General features: G+C 39.9%; 1 protein-coding gene across 4 annotated transcripts in view; it reads right to left on the bottom strand.

Annotated features, from left to right (window-relative positions):
• saxo4 (stabilizer of axonemal microtubules 4) overlaps positions 1–15,366 on the bottom strand; it is a 153,111-nt gene extending 137,745 nt beyond the window's left edge. For 2 of the 4 annotated variants that reach the window (XM_060838848.1, XM_060838849.1), the window contains exons 1-2: positions 15,299–15,366; positions 15,034–15,123 (exon numbers count right to left, since the gene is read on the bottom strand). Coding sequence is in view for 1 of the 4 variants with exons in the window: in XM_060838852.1 (XP_060694835.1) it covers positions 12,789–12,818 (30 nt within the window). In the remaining 3 variants the exon portion in view is untranslated. Of the gene's footprint in view, positions 1–12,788; positions 12,857–15,033; positions 15,124–15,298 lie in introns of those variants that run through there. The other 2 variants (XM_060838851.1, XM_060838852.1) reach the window with 2 other exon arrangements.
• Between the last annotated feature and the right edge of the window lie 7,524 nt (positions 15,367–22,890).

Here is a 22,890-nt window from a genome sequence, read left to right on the forward strand (position 1 = left end):
GAGACTTGGCCCCGGGCATGCAGTGTACAGGCCTTCTCCAGTATTCAAGAACCAATTCTACACCCAGCCCCAAAGCAAACAGTCATCTAAATACGTCTTTCCAGAATCTCCTACAAAGAAGTCATTGAAAAATGTAATGTTACTGATTCAACAGAGGAGATCAAGAGGGTGACCTTGAATTTTCAAAAGCCAAGTCCCTCTACAAATTTTGCATAGGCTTGGGCCTAAGAGAGGATGCTACAGTTTGGCTGCAGAGCATTAAGCCTAAACCTAGGACAGCAGTTGCAAGTAATAATCCCAAGTGGAGTGACATAGAGACTGGTTGCCACAAACTGTGTGAGAGATCATGACATTGTCGTTCAGTCTTTGTTCAACAAGTGAGTGTAATCCACCACACAGGCAAACAAATGAAACAAACAAAACAAAAGGAGATGCAAAGTCTTTGATGGGCAAACTGCAATGTCACTACCATGTATAAAAGACTGACAGATGATGTGCAGTTGGTAAAGTAAGCACAAAACTGCTGTGATCCATATAGAATTCAATGGGCTGAACATCGGCATAGCTACCCTAGGCCTCCTCAGCCAAAGCGTCCTTATTCTGTGGAACTCATTGTCACAGAAGGATGCTGAGGCCAAGTCTTTGAGTGTATTTAAGACAGAGATAGATAGGTTCTTGGTTAGTAAGGGGATCAAAGGTTATGGGGAGAAGGCTGGAAAATGGAGTTGAGAAACATGTCAGTCATAATTGAATGGTGGAGTAGATTAGATGGGCCAAATGGCCTAATGTTGCCCCTATGTTTTATGGTCCTGTGACCTTGTGGCTTTGTGAGAGTAGATCACTGAAGGACAAATGTTACATATTCATCTGACTGGGAAGGAATTCAGAAGAAACCTGTGATGAAGAAGTAGGCTTCTCTGTAATGAACTCACTACTCTCAGTGATGGAGCCAACATAAGTGGTTCAGAATATGTTCTCTCCATCCATGATCAGAATATTTGCACCAACTGGATCTGACCATCGCTTCCTGTGAATGCATAACATTCACAACAGATCCAGTTATCACAGCATTGACTGCAAAACAGATCACTCCCTGGTGTGCACTAGGCTGAGAACGCAACCCTTCAATTTTTCTCATTCAAAGTAGAAATGGTGTTGTCATATCAAATCCACAGTATTGCCTACCCAGGTAAAACCAGCAGCTTCTTAATGACATGCTATCTGGCACCCTCACACAGAGTGCAGAAACGATATGGAACACACTTTGAGACATCATCTGTAATACTGCAATCACAATATATGAGAAGCACTGAGAGCTGCTTAAAATAAAATCCAGCAGACAACAAATGGACATACTTTCTAACAACATCAGCATCAGGAAGCCAAATATTATGGTCCACGATGTTGCCTTACCATCATCTACCAGCGTTAACATAGTAACCCTAGAGGTTGTGGATAGCTTTCCATATCTAGGGTTTCCACAACTGCCAGCAATCTCTCACTTGGTGCAAAATCAATACACACATCAAAAAGGCTGATGTCCAAGATGGGTAAGAGAGTGTAGGACAACAGCAATCTGTCTACCAAACCTGCATTCCTAGTGCACTCCTCTAGAGGACTGGACAAAAATGTCATGCAGGAGGAAAAGCTGAACAATTCCTGCCTTCACTGCTCAGATGTTTCCTCAGCAGTCCTTAGCAAGGCAAGAGGATCAACTCAAAGATCCCGGAATATGCAAATTCCATCAGTATTTTTTCATTGCTAGGCCAATTATGTCTGTGCTGACTCAGCCATGTATAGCGGTTAGATGATGAGCCTCCTCCACTGCCAAACCCTAACCACCTGACAACTGGAGGAAGAATGCCTCATCTTTCTCCTTGGGATCCTTCAACCACACGGGATCAATGTGGTTTTCACCAGTTTCCTCATTTCCCCTTCCTCTACCTTATCCCAGATCCAACCTTCCAACTTGATACCGCCCTCTTGACCTGTCCTGTCCATCTTCCTTCCCACCTATCCATTCCATTCTCCTCTCTGACATCAACTTCACCCCCTACTTCATTTATCTATCGCATTCCCAGCTACCTTTCCCCTCAACCCCACCCCCTCCCCATTAATCTCTGCCCCCTTGGGCCACCCCCTCATTCTTGATGAACAGCTTATGTTCGAAATGTCGATTTTCCTGCTCCTCGGATGCTGCCTGACCGGCTGTGCTTTTCCAGCTTCGACTCTGATCTCCAGCATCTGCAGTGCTCACTTTCTCCCTGATGGTTGTATGGTCAAAGACCATCTGTACATTGAACCAGCCACCGAGTCACAATCTCTGGGTGTCTATCCCTTTGCTACAAAGACACCTGTATGTGGAATAAGAACATGGCAGACATAGACACTGATAACTTGGGGTCATGACCTCTGGAGGCTGACACTTTGGAAGGGAGCTGAAAGAGGTGAGCAGAAATGTTGAGAGGCAAGTTTTGAGAAAATAGAGGCCAGCAAATCATGTATTGTCTCAACACGTCTCCCACTGCAGCAAATGCAGCAGATACTGTTATGACCTAGAGTTCCTGAACTTCAATAGGAGCTTAATCCAGAGTTGGCCATCATGGCATGAATTTTCTTCCTATGAGAGAGAAGGTTGTCACAGTCAAGAACTGTATTAATTGTTAGTTTGTGAGTATCCCTGCTTTGCAGAACTCAGGGAAATCAAAACAAGAGGAGAGTTGAATTTGAACAAATGATTGACAAGATATTGTTTAAATGCTGATGACACACACCTACTTCCTTGTTAGGATGAAATGCAGGGCTTGTTGCGATAATGTGCTTCCATTACTTTGAAGCTTATTGCCTTCAATCTAGGCTTCTCAGCTGCCAACCTTTAATTCAGCAAATTTATTTTGGATTTCAGAAATGGAAAAAGATTAGCAGCAGCAATAGCTAGGTCAGCACCATAGCACACAGATACAAACCGCAGAAGGCAATATTCACAGAGGTTACAAGCATAAACTTCTTGGGCACAACAGAGCAACAATGAGATTCAAGGATTCATGTCAGATGATTGCAGACCTTTGCAGTCTCCTAGAAGACCACTGTGCATTGTTGGGCTTCTCTGCTACCAGCAGCCAGTAAACAGAGCTGCAGTTTAACTACGTTCTCCTGAGAGTAACTTACTCAGTACAGCATGAAAAGGGTTGCATATTCAATTGCCACTTTGAAGAATTGGTTGGGAAACATTTGGGTAAATATATTTGGTCCCAATACCACTGAAGGAGAGAAATTCAGCCAAGAGCTCCTCCTTCTGGTACACACTGCAAGATATGTGCACACTTGTGTGTGAATGAGGACGAGATTGTCATGTTCCCACAATGCATTCACCTACAGGCAGCTATGACCTCAGTTCACATCTGAAAAACTCAAATTAGATGGTAGAAAGCTGCCAGTGTCCACCCACAGAGCCACACTCCAGCAAGAGTCAACACTTTAAGAGTAATGAGGATAAGCATGAAGGTCAAGTTGTAAAAGAAAATCACTATACCAAATTGATATGCTTGTTTCTTATAAAAGATTCAGCTCTCCCAAACTGAGTTCTTTTCCATTTATAGCTGTAGTTCCCAACTTCTTTAAACAGCTACTTTCCTCTTAAGATGTGCCTCCACTATGTACAATCCACACATAACTTGCTAAGTACACTTCACATCCTGGCACTTTTCCAAGGACGGTTAATTCTGTGCAAATGTCTATGGAAGCCCCTCCCCAAACTATACACAAATGCATTTAACTATTTTTGCAAACCCTCTTTAATTTTAAGAGGAACTGTGTTGAACAAAATTGATACAATTAAATCAATATAAAAATACAAAGAATGGTGAAGTCTATCAAACCAACTTCTTTTACAGAGCATGTGTCATCCACTCTATTGTAAACTCCACCTTACCTACTGTCTCTCTTCATAAGATATACAAAAGATTCATCACCAAAAACAGAATAGCAAATCCCACAGTATCTGTGTTTACTATCATTACTTTGCAACCCTGTTGTTTCAACAAAATCAATTACAATTATTTCAGAAGCAAAAATGTATCTATCACAGCACCAAGAATCCCCCTTTTAATTGGACAATTACCTAACTCTTTTAACACTTGAGCCTCTCAAACGGTCACACTTACCAATTACCCTATTTACTCTGGGCAGTGTAGTGACAAATGATCTATCAACAAGTTTTGAAACGAACCAATCTTCTCAAATGCAATCTTCGTGTGACGATGATTCGAGTCTAGTACTAATACTGTAAAGGTTGTCAGTTGCTGGCATCCTTGCAAGATTAATTCAGGGCTTTTGAGGTGCAGTGGTAGTGCCCCTACCTCTGAGCCAGGAGGCCCGGTTCAAGTCCTACCTTGCCAAAGGTTATGCAAGGGCATCTTGAACAGGTTGAAATAGCTTTACTTTGAGCATAGTTTCTTATCATTGCTTTAGGGAATTATAAGCAGAAACATCAAGATCCTTCTCTGACAACCAATTTCAGTCCTAGTTCTTGTCAAATCTAAGTCACACCACACTCTTCCACCTCCCTACACCTGCATAACAATTTCCCATACAATTGCAGAAGGTGTAACACCTATCTGTTGACTTCCTCCCTCCTCATCATCCAAGGCCCCAGCCATACCATGCAGGCGAAGCAATCCAGTCTACGGTATTCACTTTGGTCGCAGTATGGTCTCCTCTATATTTCAGACACGAAATGCAGACAGGGTGACTGCTTTGCAGAACACCTATGTTCTGACCACCCAGAGCTTGCAGTCACCTGCCACTTCAACACATCATTAGTTGCTATCAGTTCTGATAAAAAGTCATCAGCATCAAACTATTAACTCTTCATTCTTCTTGCAGATTCTGTCAATTTTGGTGGAAATTTCTGTTTTTATAATGAGTACAACTCTGATGTTCTTTTGTCCATCCACATTTCTTGCCTTTCTTTAATAAACTCATCAAGGAGTTACTACAATGCTGAAATTTGGAATGAAATTTGTACAAATCCATTCAGGCAATGCTACTGCAAAATAGTGGAATCGACGTTTCAGGCATAAGCCCTTCTCCTGTTCCTTTGATGCAGAAGGGCTTATGCCCGAAACGTCAATTCTCCTGTTCCTTTGATGCTGCCTGACCTGCTGCGCTTTTCTAGCAACACATTTTTAAGCTCTGATCTCCAGCATCTGCAGTCCTCACTTTCTCCTACTGCAAAATAGTGTTGTGTCTCAGGCACAGGAAATTTCAAAATAGCCCTTCTTTTTGGTTCTCTGGACATTATCCCACCATGCAGCCTAAATAAGTCACTTTTAGTTTAATAAATTGACTTATGGCAAACATGACCAAATTGGCTCTTCATAACCAATCAAACAGTCCAGTTAAGTGTTGTTAATGTTCTTCCCAGATTTAGCTGAATACAACTAAATCATTTATGTATATTGCACAGTTGCATAATCCTTCAATGACCTTGTCAGTTAATGGTTGAAAAGTTGCTGGTGCATTTTTCATTACAAGTATCATAACTTTATATGAGTAAAGTCCATCTAGTTTTGCAAAAGCTGATATTTTTGGCTGTATCATTGGAACTTACTAATTTTCTATCAATGTCAATTTTTGAAACAAACTACGCATGTCCAATCTTCTCAAATACAATCATCCTCTGATGATGGACTTAGATATGGATCTGTCTTTGTTATCACCCTGATATTGTGACAATCAATACATAATCATTATTCATCTGGTTTTGGTATCATCACAGTTGATGAGTTTTAGTTATGATGACTCTGTTCAATAATGTCATAGCCTATCATCAACTTGATTCTTTCCCTCAATTGAGCTAAATTATTTTGCTTGAGTCCGTAAGGATGTAATTTTCTAGATAATACATCATACACATCTACATCATGTATTGTGCTGTGATGCCAACCGAAGTTAGTACTGTCCAAGTCAGAACCCAGAAAGAAATATGACTTAATAGATTGTACTCTTCTGAAATTAAAGTGGTAGTCTTTCACAGAAGCATGAAAATACAAGGCTGTAGATTTTGTTGTAAGAATAAATAAGTTTATTACACAAAAAAATAAGTTATCTAAATATAACAGGTTGAAATATTTACAAAAAATAAAGGCCCATATCCCTTATAGTTACTTAAAAGCAAAATATTTTTCCCTGCCCAATTAGTAGGTTTGACTTAACTGTTTTTCCCCTCATTTCCTGTCGTATGTGCTGTGAAATATTTTCCTCAAATCCATACACCACTGAGATCTTCAGGTTTTCTCGATTTTGAATAACTAATGCAGATTTCTAACCAAACTGTACTTGTCTGCATGTTTTTCACAAACTTACACTGAGGTAACTTATTTGGTTTTACAAACCAACGTAAAATTTCAACCCTATATTCCAGCAATATCACAGAGAAATACAATTTCATTTCTTACTCGACTGATCATGTTGCAAGCGTTACCTCCTGGTGAATTTCTGCACATTCACTAGATGTGTTTCATTTTATTACTGTCTCTCCCCCAAGATGCAGAGACAAAATCTAATTCTGCGGATAAGGAATTGTTCTCTCTGAACTGGTCATGTATGTGCCCCCTCTCCATTTATCTCCCCATAGGGTTACTCTTAAATTAGTAAATGTTTTTATTATATAGGTCATTGGTAAAAGTAAATCTTGAATACAGTGTGTAGGTTGGTCTCCTTATTCAAGAAAAGATGTAAATGTATTGAAGACATTTCAGAGGAGGTCTATGAGACTGAAACCTGGAATAGGATAGATTGGACAGACTGAACTTGTTTCCATTGGAGTTTAGAAGAATGAGGGATTATTTGTTTGAAATACACAAGACCCCGAATGGTAAAGTTGGAAAGGATGTTTCCCTTTTCTGGGTGAGTCCAGAACAAGGGGGATACTGGTTATAATCTCGGAGTCACGCTTTTAGAGTAACAATGAGAAATATGTCTTCCCTCAGCAGGCTGTGTAACATTTGGAACTCTTTGCCTCAGACGACTATGGAGGTTGTGAAAGCAGAAGTAGACAAATTTTTTGGGGGTGTGCATGGAAATGTGGTAATCAGAGTACAAGATCTGGCATGGTCTTATTGAATGGAAGAGCTGGGATGAAAGGCCGAGAGGCCTACTTCAGTTCCTTATTCGCTTCGGCAATTATCTCACTGGGTAACTTGCTTGGGCAGTTAGCTTAAGACACGTGGTTACTTGGGAATCCTGTTTTGACATGATGCTAAAAAAATCAGTTTCTCACCCTCAAGAAAATCATTTGCACAGAATTAAAATCAATAACCCATTTACCTCTGCTTACAGCCCAAGTTTCCAAATAAGAACAGCAATAAATTATGAACCATCACAATTTTAAAATTACCATAACACAGCTGATGCCTTTAAAGGGGATATGTGTGCCCTCCCCTCTACCTTTGGACACCATCTTGTTTTTATGGAGTTCTCAGAGGGAAGCTGCACTCTACGTTTCTGGGAATTAGGCTCGGAAGAGCTGGTAAGAAATATAGAGCAGTGTCAAGGCTAGGAAAAGTTCAAACTAACAATGAGGGCCACTCAACACAAGATCCAGGCCACCAGAACTCATTGTAACACATCATCTGAGGAATTAACAATCTTTGCTGCTGCTCTTCTGTCCTCTAGTGGACATTGCAAATGTGTGCATTTGAATTTATAAACACAAAACATCACACAGTAATTGGCAATGATGCTAGTTCTGTAGGAATGATAATTAAGTCTACCATTCTGACTATCAAAGAATTATTTTCAAAGAAATTAATGTACTTACCTCCTTTTATTTCTGAAGGAGGTTGTTAGTGGAGTAATATGCATATTTAGTTTTATTTATTTATAAATAAATAAAAAGGTGCATCAGCAATTATCATATTATCCTGGTGTAGTAATAGTATGATGTAGAATGTCTACTGCTACCTTCAACTGTACTCCAATCAGTTGAATTGGCATTTCAATGCAAGCTGAATTTAACAAGTTGTCAAGTTTCAACATGCATTAAATAACAGACAGCTGAGCTGAAATTGACACTTTATCCAAATGAAAAGGAGTCAGTCAACTCGAAAGTAAAAAGAAAAAACAACCCTCATCCCCTATTTTTAACTTTACAACTTGATTTGAGCATTCACATGTTGGAGATTCAAACATCAGCTGCAATTACCAAGCTTGGAGACAAAGTATTTATGTATTGATATTGCATCTTTATAATTTTCTCAAGGTTCATAGATAACAAACTTGGCTTAAACCATATCTGAATAAAATACTGTTTGCCACACTGCCTTGCTATAAAAGAGTAACCGAAACTACTCAAACTAAAGAAAAGGTCAGAAACACTTAACTGAAGCAACATTGTAGGTTCTACAAAATAGGGCATTCCTTATTGCAACTGAGAATGATCTTAAACATAAAATCATGAAATCACAAAAAAACAGAAGTCGAAGTTGGATATTCAGCATCTCCAGCCTGCTCTGCCATTCGATAAAACTGTGGTAGATCTAACTGTGACCCCAACTCCACTTCCCTGTCCACAGTTTTAATAATGTCATCTGTCATTCTACTAAATACCCATAATTATAGGCCTAGCCTGTTCCCCATAAGGCAACAACTTTGTCCTAGCGATCAACCTTGCATGAACACCTCCAATGGAAGCATATCCCTCCTCAAATAAAGAGATCAAACATCGTACACAGTATTCTGAAATAAAAACAACAAAGGGTGGGATTACTCAACAGGTCACATGCCATAAGAGGTAAGATAAGTAGAGATCACTCTGCTAATCTGAAATGTTAAATCTGTTTCTCTTTGTTTTTAACTTCAGATTTGGAGCAAAGACAGTATTTTCATTTTGGGTTGAAAAAAGCTCTAGGTGGTCTCACTAACAACATATATACTGATAACACGACTACCCTAGTATTAAAGTTTCCTCTCTATCCCAATAAAGGACAACATTCTATTCAATCTTCCCAATTCCTCGCTGTACCTTGCAGTTCATTTATGATGACACCCAGATCTGTCTGCTTTGCGACATTCTGTAGTGTCTCTCTACTTTAATAATACATGTTTTCTATTCTTGCCACCAACGAGGACCCCCACATATTTTTACAGATAATCCGTTGTCTGGCAAAAGTTTGCTCACTCACTCAACTTTGCAGGCATTCCTTTGCAGACTCTGGGCAGTATTGAGTGGAGGACATGAAAGTTTCACTGTCAGATTGAAAATGGGCTACTGTCACAATACCACCTCCTTTTAGGAAGCGCTACCTTATTCAGTGCCAATTAGTCACATAACTTCACAATAGCAGGCATTCTCCCAGTGGAAGTACCCAAGGGCAGAGAGAATATGCACTGAGAGCTGCCAACTAACTAAAGGTCAGAAGCTCTACAATTACCAGAATATGGATTTTACAATGGCCAGTCAGTCAGTAGGTCAGACCCGACTTAATCCCTATTGTAGAGACTCTGTAAGAATTGTCAGAAATTAAATATTCTTCTGGGAGTTTCTTTAAGCCTAGAATTCTCTGCAGATCTCCATAAAAATCAAAGATTTTGAGTGGTTCCAATGAAGTTAAGTAAAATATTTAGTCAAGAAAAGTTAGGCAATTAAAAGCATAGTCTAACTCCCATGTAACTATTTAACAGATGCCATGCTCAACTCACACACTCCAACTCCATCAATCCCAGAACTTTTACACACCCAGACATGACATGACACCATTAAGGATCCAATCCAACACCACCCCACCCTTACCCAGCCAATCACTAGAGCTCACAGGGTCACTGCACCCAGAACCTCCTCTCAAAAATACGGAGCCCCCTTCACTCATCAAAATGAGAAGTCAAAGGGATAAGCTGCATGAGATTGACACTCCCTGGAAAATCGGGCCCAGTATAAAATAGCCCAAGTCTGCGCAGTTCTGAGCATCTGATCCCTTGTGGCACTGGAATCTGGGAGCAATCAGCTGGGTAAAACTAGCAATCAGAACTTGAAACCTCCTGCTGATGTGTGCACATTAGGATTTTATCAGGGTCCCAAGGCACACCAATGACAGTAGTGGAGTTGGAGGCTTCTGTTCAGAGCAGATTTTAGCCTTATTTGTTCTTGCTGAATATATTGGATAAACTTGCATCCCCCGCACCAGCCCATAAAATTATAGTTAAATAAATCTGTATACTCAATGCTGGATAAATAAACATGTTGAACATAGAAAGATTTCATGTCAAATGAGAATTTGTTTATGTGCTTTCAAAGAAAGCTGAAAAAAATCATAATTACCCCATTTGGTGTTTTTTTTCCTTTTCAATCACTAGATGGTAGAGAGTGGAAGATAAAGTTGAATTTTTTTTCATTCATTCATGGGATATGGCCATCACTTGCTTGACCAGCATTAGCTGCCCAATCCTATTTCCCCTTGCAAAGGTGATGTGAGCCACCATATTGAACTGCTGTAGTCCATTTGGTATAGATGGATCTACAAAGCCATCAGGGAGGGAGGATGGTTATAAAAAGTTGAGGCATTCTCTGTCACTATCCAACTAATTGCTAACAATCCTCAAATTCTGACGACTTACACATCCCTCCAAGATACTGAGGCAACACTGGATTCAGAGAAAAACCCATCTTTAGTGCTTGCCCACAGTGACACTCGTATTACCTGTGTCCGTTGTGACAATGTTACATTTCTGTAATCTACTGGCTAGTTGACGGGCTTCCTTCAGCTGACAAAGTAAAAGCTTGGATTCAGCTTTTTGGTCACCTTTACTGATACTAACACTTTATTTCCTTAGTTTTATGCAAATTAAATTTCAAATTGCCATGAGGTTTGAACACATGTCCACAGGAGTTTTAATACAGCAACATAACCATCTCAGCATGTCAGACTCAGCTAATAGTTGAAATTCTCTTGCTCCTCAGATGTGGCCTGACCTGTTGCGCTTTTAACAGCACCACACTTTTCGACTCTGACTCTCCAGCATCTGTATTCCTCGCGCTCTCTTAGAGTCAGCTAATATTTAGGCTTAGAGACAAATAAACTGCAGATGCTAGAATATAAAGTAGACAGAAAGGGAGCTGGAAGAACTAGAGTGGTTGGGGGGGGTGGTGGGGGGGGTGCTGTGTGGTGCTTATCGTGGTAACCGCACAGGGCACAGCCCATGTGTCCCAGCCCCAGGGTCCGGCCGCGGCACCAGATGAGCTCCAGGCCCCAGATCCTAGAGTCTGGCCACGGCGTCAGCCAACCCACCCCAAGTTTCAGTTTATTTGTTCACAGTCACCCCTGGAATGTAGTTTTAAAAGAAGCAGGAAGGGATCAGGAATGGGAAGGAAAGGGAAGGGATATTAAGTATTGAGAGGGTTTGAACTGAGCAGTGGGTTGGTTATACCCTATTGCGGGACATTGAGCTAGAGAGACAAAATGGGTCAAGCTAAGATCTGGATGAGGAGTTTCAGAGGGAAAGTTAGGTGAATCAGAGAGGGTAAGGTGAGGAGATCAGCAAACAGGAAATAGGAGAGTTGGCTGGAGCTTGAAGCACTAAATGATGACAGGTACCAGCTGAGTGGAGCAGCAGATAATTCAGCTAGGCAGAAGTGGGTATTGCAGATGCTGGAGATTAGAGTCAAGATTACTGGAGCAGCAGATAATTCAGGAAGGCAGAAGCAACATTTAAAAGGCATTTGGTATGTGAATAGGAAGGGTTTGGAGGGATATGGGACAGGTGCTGACAGGTGGGACTAGATTGGGTTGGAATATCTGGTCGATATGGATGGGTTGAACCAAAGTGTCTGTTTCCACACTGTACATTTCTATGACTCTATAACTCAGCAAGCCAGGTAACATCAGGACGTGCAGAAGTCGACATTTCGGATGTAACTCTTCTTCAGGTATTCAGGCTTGGATTGATAAGTGGCAAGAAGCATTTGTTCCACACAAGTGGCAAACAATGACCATCTTCATGAAGCAGAATCTAACCAACTCCTCTTGACATTCAATGGCATTACCAGCACTGAATCCCCCCAACATTCTGGGGGTTGCTGTTGACTAGAAACTGAATTCATTCAAACAGGTAAGTATTGTAGGCACAAGACCAAATCAGAGATTGGGATTCTGTGGTGAGTAAGTCACCTTCTGACTCCACAAAGCCCACCTACCATCAGAAAGGCAGAAATCTGGAGTGTGGTCCAATAATGCCACAATTGTGACAGCAATTGAGAATAACCATAGCACCAAAAGAAGCCTACCTGACCAGCACCCTACACCATCTTTGAAATTTGTTAGGGCTAGGCTGGAATGTGGAGTAGTCATCCATGATCTTTTTGAATGGCACAACAGACTCAAGAATCTGAGTGACCTACTCCTGCTCCAAACTCATATGTTTGTATGTATATTGATACGACATGGAGACAGACAGTCAAACCAAATTAGCCCTCCCACCACTACATTTGCAAAACAGTAAAATTAAAGAGTCAAAGACCCAGAATAATTCCTTTGATGGTACCCAACTGGACTTCTGAACAAAGAATCCCAGACTTTGTGAATAATTAATTTCACACACTCAAGCAAAAGACTTCACAATTTATTAAATACACAATAACCTTCGCAGAGGAAAAAATAAACAACAAGATTAATGTCTATGCTTTAAACATGAAACATTTGTTTTCAGCCCCCATTCACACAAAAGGACAAACAGACAAATACACAGTTAAGGAGTAAATAAAAGAAAATCATAAAACTAGCCTGATTACTTACATGGTGTCTGCAATTTTTTTTCACAGGCATAAATATGAACTCCTTGATTGGTTTTCTGAAATGTTGATCAGAGTTACCTTCTCAGATCAACCAAGCAAAGATAGAAATTCTTCTAATTCAGCCTTCTACTCAGCTGGTGTAGCAGATTGGGCAGAAAGCATCCACACCTTCACACTGTGTTGTCAGCAGCCAAGCTCATCTCCTCAGAAAATATGTTTCAAAACAACAACTTCAAATCTGGTTCTGCCCTGATAGGCTGCTTGTCTAAAGTCTGGTTGAAGATTTGTAGCTCGGGTGTCCGTTGTTGTGGTTCTGTTCGCCGAGTTGGAAGTTTTTGCTGCAAACGTTTCGTTCCCTGGCTAGGGAACATCATCAGTGCTATTGGAGCCTCCTGTGAAGCGCTGCTTTGCTGTTTCTTCCGGTATTTATAGTGGTTTGTTCTTGCCGCTTGTCTCTTCCTGAGTTAACAACAGCCATCTTCTTGAGCACATGGCTGCTTCCAGACTTACCAGAACCAATTCGAAGGTACTGACATCCTTAAAAGTCGAGAGCTTCTACCTGTTTATTCACAATAGTCTTACCAGGATCACTGTATCAATTAAGACAGTTCTAATCAAAAGTCAGCCTGCAATTAGCTTCTAACCTCACAAACAAATAAAGCTTGTTTAATCTGTTATTTTCCTTTAACCACAAGTATTCCAAATATCACAAGTCACTTCCAGCTCTCTATTCCAAGTTCACAATTCCAAACCAAAATTAATTAAATAATAAAAATCAATAACAATGAAAACTAAGTGAGGATTCTAATAATATTAAATAGTCACTTTCTCCATCACTGATGCACAGTCACAGCACTCCACAAGGAGCAGTATAGAACTTATCAAGGCTCCTTTGATCACATCTTCCAAATTCATGCCTTCAGCAGTAAGGAGGACAACAATAGAAGGCACTTGGAATCATTACCTTCTGCAAGTTTCCCTCCGAGTCACCCTGACTCAGACCTATAAAGTCATTCCTTCATTGACACTGAGTTAAAAACATGAAACTTTCTTCCTAGAAGTGAGCAGCCTGGTGGCTCAGTGGTTAGCACTGCTGCCTCACATCACCAGGGACTTGAGTGATGTGGAGCACGTTTTCTCCACGTGCTCTGGTTGCATCCCACAGTCCAAAGATGTGCAGGTTAGGTGGATTGGCCATGGAAAATTATCCAGGGGTGTGCAGGCCCGGTAGGTTAGGCATGGGAAATGAGACACGGACAGTGTGGTTCTGAATGGTGTGATCTTTGGACGGTCAAGGTAGACTTGATAGGACAAGTGGCCTGCTTCAACAATGTAGGGATTCTATGATTCTGGAAGTGCAGTTGGAATGCCTATATCCCTTGGACTACAATGGTTCAAGGATGTAATGTAGTAAAACTTCTGAAGGTCAATTTGTGATGGGCAGTTAAGAAAATTGATCTTGACAGTGATGCAGACATCCTATAAACAAGTCAAAAAAACTTTGCGACTGACGATCAAGAATTCTGCATCAAGTAGGCTGCGGTAAGAGATTGGGTGGTATAGATAATGTTGTCGATTGCAAATAAGAAACAAAGAGGGTCAATGATGGAATCTTGGGCACTTTGAGATTAGTGTTTAGCGTGGGAAGCAAAGGTGATGAGGTGGGGTGCTGACATAATTGAAGCAGTCTGGTGTGGAATATCAAATGGTATGGGAAACTGACATATCTGAAATGTGCCATCTTGCACACTGAATTCACTCATTTGACGGGCATGCCTCTTGTTATAGAAGCAATGTTGTGCAAAAAGGCTGTTTGTATGTCCGGCAATTAAACAAATATTCAGGGTCGATGTGTAATCTTTGTTAGAATAAAGTTGACAGTATGATAATCAGAAAATTTAAAATTAAAAATAAAGTTCGAATATTCGATTGCCAAAATGACTCTGGTATTAGGTCTCCCCCTCCCCGCCCTCACGTCTGTAAATATGTGTGAAAAGAAACCGAGGGGGTGTCTCGACGATTGAAAGCTCGAAGTGAGAACTCGACACAAACCATCCCATTGATGCCTCTCAGAAGATTTATAAACTTTTGGAAGTTTAATATATACAATCAATGCCTATTTTGGCCATGATACAAAATAAGGAATCAGGTCCCGGGAACTCGGAACTAGCGGAGAATTACTACGAGTATTCGAAATCCCCTCTACCTGCCCCCGCTTTCCTCAGCCAACCCACCAACTTTCTTACCTGCTGTCAGCTCGGTCCCTTTTCTTACAGCCTCTCTCTCTCTCTGTCTGCCGAAGAGCGAGTTTGTACTTGTAACCTAGCAACCGTTACCTCGGCAATAGAGATAGAAGTAACGTGTTAAAAAGTAGCACACAACATTAGGAAACAAACTTCAAACATGATCCGACCAAGGGGGAAAACTTTTCTTCTACCAATTGTAGCATTTACTTACGAGTGTACAAGATGTGAAGGGTTACACTCGGTTACAACTTGGATCTAAACCTACCTCGATTTTTGTTTTCATTTTAAACACGCAAACCTTAAGAATCCACCTCTCTCTTTCATACATTCTTTACATCTTTTGAAGGCACATTCTTCCAGATTACGTGATTACGTGATAGGCTGTGCTGCTGGAGTGTCAGGTGTCATTTTAAATAATTCTTATGTTTGAAACAATTGCGTGAACAGACCACACATAACTGGAGACTGTTTGCAAGATAAATAAATTGTAGGAAAATGCTACTGCTGGATATGTCAGGAATATTTTGGAAATTATCGGGAACATATGTTAGAAATGGGGTAAAGTGTTGTTTTTGCAGATATGGAAAAAGCATACTGAAAAGGGGTACAGCAAGAGAACTATTAACCCTGCAGGTATTGAGGGACTTTTCAGTGTATAATTGTGGTTAATTAAGTAGTAACGTTGGTGTGTAATTACTATAACAAAAAGTTCTTTTTGTAAAATTATGCTTTCAGCAAAAAGCTGAGATAACCGAAATGCTTGAGCTATACAAAATGATACAAGTTAATGAAATATCCAAGGATGGAATGTACCAGCAGAATTGATACAAAATGTTAAACCAGATCTAGATGTACTGTCGACAAAATAAATGTATGTGTCAGCACTTACAAAAAGGAAGGTTGCCAACCTGGGGAAGGGGGTAGTAATAAGGGTGGAGCACAGCTGGGCAGTGGTCTGGCACAGTAAGAGAGGTTGGGTAATTCGGAGTCTGGAGAGAGATGACCTCACTCAGCTCAAAGGGTATAACTGTACACTAACCTAAGTTCTAATTTGCTCATTTGCTTATGCAATTGAAGCCCTTACTTGCAAGTTCGTAATAAATTGTCTTGTTTCCAGTTTTGGTGGTCTCGTCTAAATTTTATTGAATTTTGTTTCTAACACATATAACTATCCGCAAGCAGTTAAAGTTGACCATATATGGTGTCAAATTATATTTTTAAATAACTCAAAAAGGGGGGTGCAGCAATAGTTTTTGTGTTGGTATATAGCAGAAAAGACAGATTTTACTTTGATCAGAATTTTATTTTATTTTCCACCAATATGTCAACTAATATTTTGATTTCAGATGTTAAAGGAATCCATTGTATATTTATTTAATTTAAACTATACATACTGTCACAAAGATTTTGTTTTTGTTTATTTTGAAGACACAATTTTGAATTTGCCTTTTCAGGATGATTTGTTAAAATACTGAAGGGCTGTTTAGACCATTTGTTTAAAAGAGGTTTTTCTTTTTTAAAAATAAAATATGAACTTGTTTTTGCAATTTGCAACAAGTCACATTCTACCAAGCAAATTATAAACAGGGAATCTAATCCCTGAGGAACTGAAACATCCAGGTCTGGCTGAGTTACTCCAGTAATTTCTGCATTTGTGTGTTTCAGATCTCCATCAGCGGTTCTTTGTTTTATTTTAGTCACTGAGCTATAAACTGTTTTGAACCAATGACTGCCACAAACATGAACAAATAAAATAATCTTCAAGGTCTCCTCACCAAGCAAGAAAGAGATTAGGACTATACTGTAGCGAAGATAAATTGTGAGCCTCTCTTTCTTTAGAAGTTTTGTGTGAACCTTTGAAAAATGACCAGCCTTGAGAGAAAACCAACTACTGATGTGAGTTTGCCTCCAACAAGGTGATTTCACTTGAACCCTATGTTACCACCCATCACATAGGAAAGTGGGCATAGATGTTAGAATGTAGGAGAATCCAACAGATGTTCACCAGATATACTCAAGCAATAGTCAATCTCATGTAAAAGTTGGCCCCCTATTTTTGGCCAAATAACCTGCAATTTTCCATCCATCTTGTGTAAACGTCAACCCTAGTTCCTCACAGATAACAGACCAATGATAATGAGTCAGTATGCCGGCCGTCAAGCTCCACTCCGGCTTTTCAGTCTGCCGGTTTTTCCGCTCTGCACCAGGTCTTCCAGTCCACTGGTTGTTCTGCTCTGCTCTGGCTTTAAGGAATTACTATTTTTTTTCTTTATTCATTTAGAGATAAATTGGGCTTCTGCTAATGATATGATATGAATTTTGACAGGCATGAATTTCAGCCCCTCAAAAATAGTATTCATGTAATAGTCAACCCCATAAATATAACCTTAAAAAGTAGCTTAAAAAATGACTTTTACTCAAGTATATACGGTATTACATTATACACAAACATTATATTTCTCAGATATCTAAATATTCGACCTAATGGGTTACAAAAGCAGCACAGCTTCCAGCAACATGTCATGCTGCAAGTAGTCCAAGGAAAGATGGTGTTTGAGATTTTTGTACCTATGGGTCACATGTTGTGACAAACTAATGATATCATGAACATGTCTCTTATAGGTAAACTGATGTAGTGTGTTGCTTCAAGCTATACTGTGTCTTTGAAAGGTGTACTGATGTACTGATCATGTGATGTAGCAAACAACTGTGAACTGAGGTCTTCTAAAATGTAGAAGTCGTCTCTTTATATTTGCTTCCAGGAGAACAGCTTAAGTAAGTGGCCGCAATATTGAACTGAGTACAACAAGGCCAGTCAAGGATAAATTAATTGCATGCTTCTTTGTTTCAACTTTCATGAACTGTAAACTCATTGTAAGACTAGTTTCTCTGCCAACTGAATGTGTCGGTGTGGTGAGTGTTTGTGCATGTGTATGTATATGCGCATGCAACCACTGTGTATAACCAAATGAATGGTATTGCATTCCTTAGCTTGGGAACAAATGCCTTCGAAAAATGTATCATCTTCTTTGTTTAACATAAGAAAATCCACCTGAGTAACATTTTAATAGCCTTAAAACATAAATAGTGGTACAGTTCCTGCCAAGGAACATTGTCTCTTAATTTAAAAGCAAAACTCTTTGCAGTCAAACAGGGAGTGGGAGAATTAAGGAATTCATTTCAGCCTTTTATATATATATTATATATATATATATATATTTGTATGTTTTGGATGTAGGTTTGCTCGCTGAGCTGAAAGGTTCATTTCCAGACATTTTGTTACCTTACTGGGTAACATCTTCAGTGGACATCATGCATAGCAATGCTGATAATTCCTGCTTTCTATTTATATGTTTGGGTTTCTTTGGGTTGGTGATGTCATTTTCTATGGTGATGTTATTTCCTGTTTCTTTTCTCAGGGGGTGGTAAATGGGGTCTAACTCGATGTGTTTGTTGATAGAGTTCCAGTTGGAATACCATTTTCTAGGAATTCTCGTGTGTTTCTTTGTTTGGCTTGTCCTAGGATGGATGTATTGTCCTAGTCGAAGTGGTGTCCTTCCTCATCCATACATGAAGATACTAGTGAGACAGGGTCATGTCTTTTTGTGGCTAGTTGGTGTTCATGTATCCTGGTGGCTAGTTTTCTGCCTGTTTGTCCAATGTAGTATTTGTTACAGTCCTTGCACAGTATTTTGTAAATGATGTTAGTTTTGCTCATTGTCTGTATAGGGTCTTTCATGTTCATTAGCTGCTGTTTTAGTGTGTTAGTGGGTTTGTGGGCTACCATGATGCCAAGGGGTCTGGCAGTCATTTCTGAGATGTCTTTGATGTAGGGGAGAGTGGCTAAGGTTTCTGGATGTGTTTTGTCTGCTTGTTTGGATTTGTTGCTGAAAATACCGTGCAAGGACTGTAACACACACTACATTGGCAAACAGGCAGAAAACTAGCCACCAGAATACATGAACATTAACTAGCCACAAAAAGACATGATCCACTCTCACTAGTACCCTCACATACGGATGAGGAAGGACACCACTTCGACTGGAACAATACATCCATACTAGGACAAGCGAAATAAAGACACGCACAAGAATTCCTAGAAGCATGGCATTCCAACTGGAACTCTATCAACAAACACATCGAGTTAGACCCCATCTAACACCCCCTGAGAAAAGGAACTGGAAGTGACTTCACCACAGGAAATGACATCATATACCCAAAGAAACCCAAACATATAAATAGAAAACAGGAAGTTTCAGCATTGTTTTGCATGATAGCCACTGAAGATGTTACCTAGTAAGGGAACAAAATGTTTGGAAATGAATCTTTCATCTCAATGAGCAAACCTACACCTAAAACCTCAACCTGAGCGACAAATCTTCTCAAAACTCGCTAATATATTTATGTGTGTATTATAATAGTCACAGCATTTGGATTATGTAGAAAAGCAGGCAAACAAAAGAGGTGAAGTGAGAGAAATTGTCTTTGATATCAGTGCAGCATTTGACTAAATCATCAAGGAGCCAAGCAAAATTAAAGCTAATTATATTCAGGCAGAAAACTCTCTGGTTTTAGTAATGAGAGGCCAATGTTCTTAAGTCCAGAAATTCCTCAAGGTAGGTACATTTTTTAGGGGAGAAAGTGAGGTCTGCAGATGCTGGAGATCAGAGCTGAAAATGTGTTGCTGGAAAAGCGCAGCAGGTCAGGCAACATCCAAGGAACAGGAGATTCAACGTTTGGGGCATAAGCCGTTCCTGAAGAAGGGCTTATGCCCGAAACATCGAATCTCCTGTTCCTTGGATGCTGCCTGACCTGCTGCGCTTTTCCAGCAACACATTTTCAGGTACATTTTTTAGTCAACCTGTTCAGAGATGTTTTTATACACCTCTGGCACAGTGGGATTTGAATCTGGAGGTAAGGACACTACCACTGCACCACAAGACTCTCCTCAATGCCTCAGATACGTTATTACACATCTCTGAAACAATCAGGAGTTCTCAGGGTAGTGTCTTAGGCCCAGCCTGGTTTTTCAATGACCATTGAAATGGAATGTTTACTAATGATTGCACAATGTTCAGCCCCAATTGCGTCTCCTCAGGTACTGAAATAGTCCATGTTCGTATACAGCAAAAGCTGTCAAGCATCTGATCTCGGGCTGATAAATGGCAGGCAGTTTTGGTGCCATAAAAATGGAAACCAATGGCTATCCCCAACAAGAGAGTGTTGAATTATCTCTCTTTGACAGTTAACTATATTACTTTTGCTGAATTTCCCACAATCAATTTACAGGGGTTTACTATTAGCCAGAAACTAATCTGATCTAGACATATAAATACCTTGGATACAGGAACAGATCAGAGACTCGAAATTTTGAAGCAAATAACTCCTATCTCCCCAAAGTCTGTCTGAGCCACGACCCAGCAGTGTGGTGAAAAGCTCGCTGTTTTTCCGTACAAGTGTGGCTCCAACTCAAGAAGCTCAATGTGATCGAAAACAAAGCAGACCACTTGATCAGTATCCCATCCACCAAACATTAACTCCTCCATTATTGCTGACGAACAGTAGCAACGTATAAACTGATACAAGTAACCTTCAAGCTGTAACAATAATTTCTTGAACAAATAATGCTCCTGATTTGCTCTTTTCTCCAGATGATCTCAGCATTATTTCTTGATCTTCACTGTTGCCATGATATTTTATAAACAGTGAATTCCTTTGCTACCATCATGTTTTACTTGTCTTCAATCTTAGACTTCAAGGTAACACTAGTTATGATACATTAATACTAAATTGTGCTTTACATGGTAATCTTTATGTACCAGGCTCTGTATTTATTGTGACATTGTATAAGAACTGATTTATCTTCTTTGTGTGCTCATATCCCAGTACTCTTAAGACTCTAAGATTCTAATCTGATATTGTTTAGTGTAGTGTAATATGGTGTGGTCTTTTACATTGTCAATACTGTGCCATTTACATTTACTGGTATACAGGTTGGTGACATAATTGTAAAGTTGCTTTAGGATCCTGAAGCTCTTACACAAGATGCACAGCAGCAACTCCCCAAGTCTCTTTCACTTGCACCTTCCAAATCTGCAACCCTGACCACTGCTTGCAGAGAACAGTAGAACATAGAAGCATTACCTCCTGCAAACTCCCCCCAACCACATACTATCCTGACTGGGAACATTTTTTGTCATTCCTGCACTGTTGTTGGTTCAACACATGGAACTCACTTCACAACAGCAACGTGAATTCACTAGATGGGTTACAATGGATGAAGAAGGTGACTACCTTCTACTATCTTCTCGAAGGCAATTGAGGATGGTCAACAAATGATGGCCTTACCAGCCATGGCCACATCACATGAAAGAAAAAGAAAAGTTGACGGCTTTTGCTGAATTGAAAACCTAAAGGTAATTCATTTATAGAAGCAACTAGTGAGCAAAAGGACAAAGTCATGTGAAAATACATATTCAAATTGGAAATAACAACTACACAGCATTAGTTTTCCAGAGTTTGGCAAACCCAATTTTGGTTATCCAGTTCAGAATGATCCTTAATTCAAGTGAAATCAGCCACAAACCAGCTCAATCACATATTACAGAGCTAGACAGCCTTCATTCCAGACTGCTATTCCAATTCCAGCATATACTTATACAGCTACATCTCCTGCAGTGCTTTTCCTAGTGATACAGATCTTTGCTATTCTCTAATAATGGGGATGTGTCTCTTTTCAGGACATTGTTTTACAGGCAAATTCCACTTTTGTTTAATAGGTTCTTGCTTATTTTGATCGTTGAATTGTATATATTTGTGCATTATTCTGTGATAAATATGAATGTGTGTTCTTTAAATGTTATATTAGCCAATTGCCTGTGGTTTCAGAAGGAGAGATGTTAGACAGTATGGAAAGTTAGACCATTTTGCAGAGACATAATTCAGACATTGAACATAGAAATAAATATAGGAAATAGAGCAGAAATAGACCACTTAGCCCATAAATCCGGCTCCCATTCAATATGATTATGGTCGAGCATCCAAATCACTACTTTATTCCTACTTTCTCCCCATCCCTTTGATCTCTTTAACGCTAAGAATTATATTTAACTCCTTCTTGAAAATGTTCAGTGTTTTGGCCCCAACCAGTTTCTGTACCAGACAACTTCACAGGCTTACCACTCTGTGGGTGACATTTATCCCCATCCCAATCCTAACTGACCTACTCTACATCCTTAAAATCGACTGTTCAATCATCAGAACATTTTTGCTGCATTTACCTTGTTTAGTCCTGTTGGAATTTTATAGAATTCACTGAGATCTCCTCCACCTCCCCATTCTTCTAAACAGTGAATATAGCCCTAGGATGACACAGTGACTCAGTGGTTAGCACTGCTGCCTCACAGCACCAGGGACCTGTGTACAGTCACTCTCAGGTGACTGACTGTGTGGAGTTTGCATATTCTCCTCCTAGGTGTCCTCCCACAGTCCAAAGATGTGCAGGTTAGGTGGATTAGCCATGCTAAATTGCCTATAGTGCAGGCTAGGTGGATTAGCCATGGGAAATACAGGGTTGCAGGACTGGGGTGGGATGGTCTTCAGAGGGTCTGTGTGACTTGATGGGCTGAATGGCCTGCTTCCATGGGGAATTCTATGATTCTAACCAATCCAGTAAATGTTTAGCACCAGGATAGGTCCATCCTAATTCCAACACTGAAAATACACACACACACGTAGAAAAATCAAAACCACATCAACATGTATTGTACTGTCCCTTGTACAACTCTCTCAAACTTGTTTCCGTGAAATGAACAGCCTTAATGCTTTTTACTGATCCTTTATTAATAATATATCATG

Source organism: Hemiscyllium ocellatum, chromosome 18 (genome assembly GCF_020745735.1).
Source record: "Hemiscyllium ocellatum isolate sHemOce1 chromosome 18, sHemOce1.pat.X.cur, whole genome shotgun sequence".
NCBI classification, from domain to species: domain Eukaryota; kingdom Metazoa; phylum Chordata; class Chondrichthyes; order Orectolobiformes; family Hemiscylliidae; genus Hemiscyllium; species Hemiscyllium ocellatum.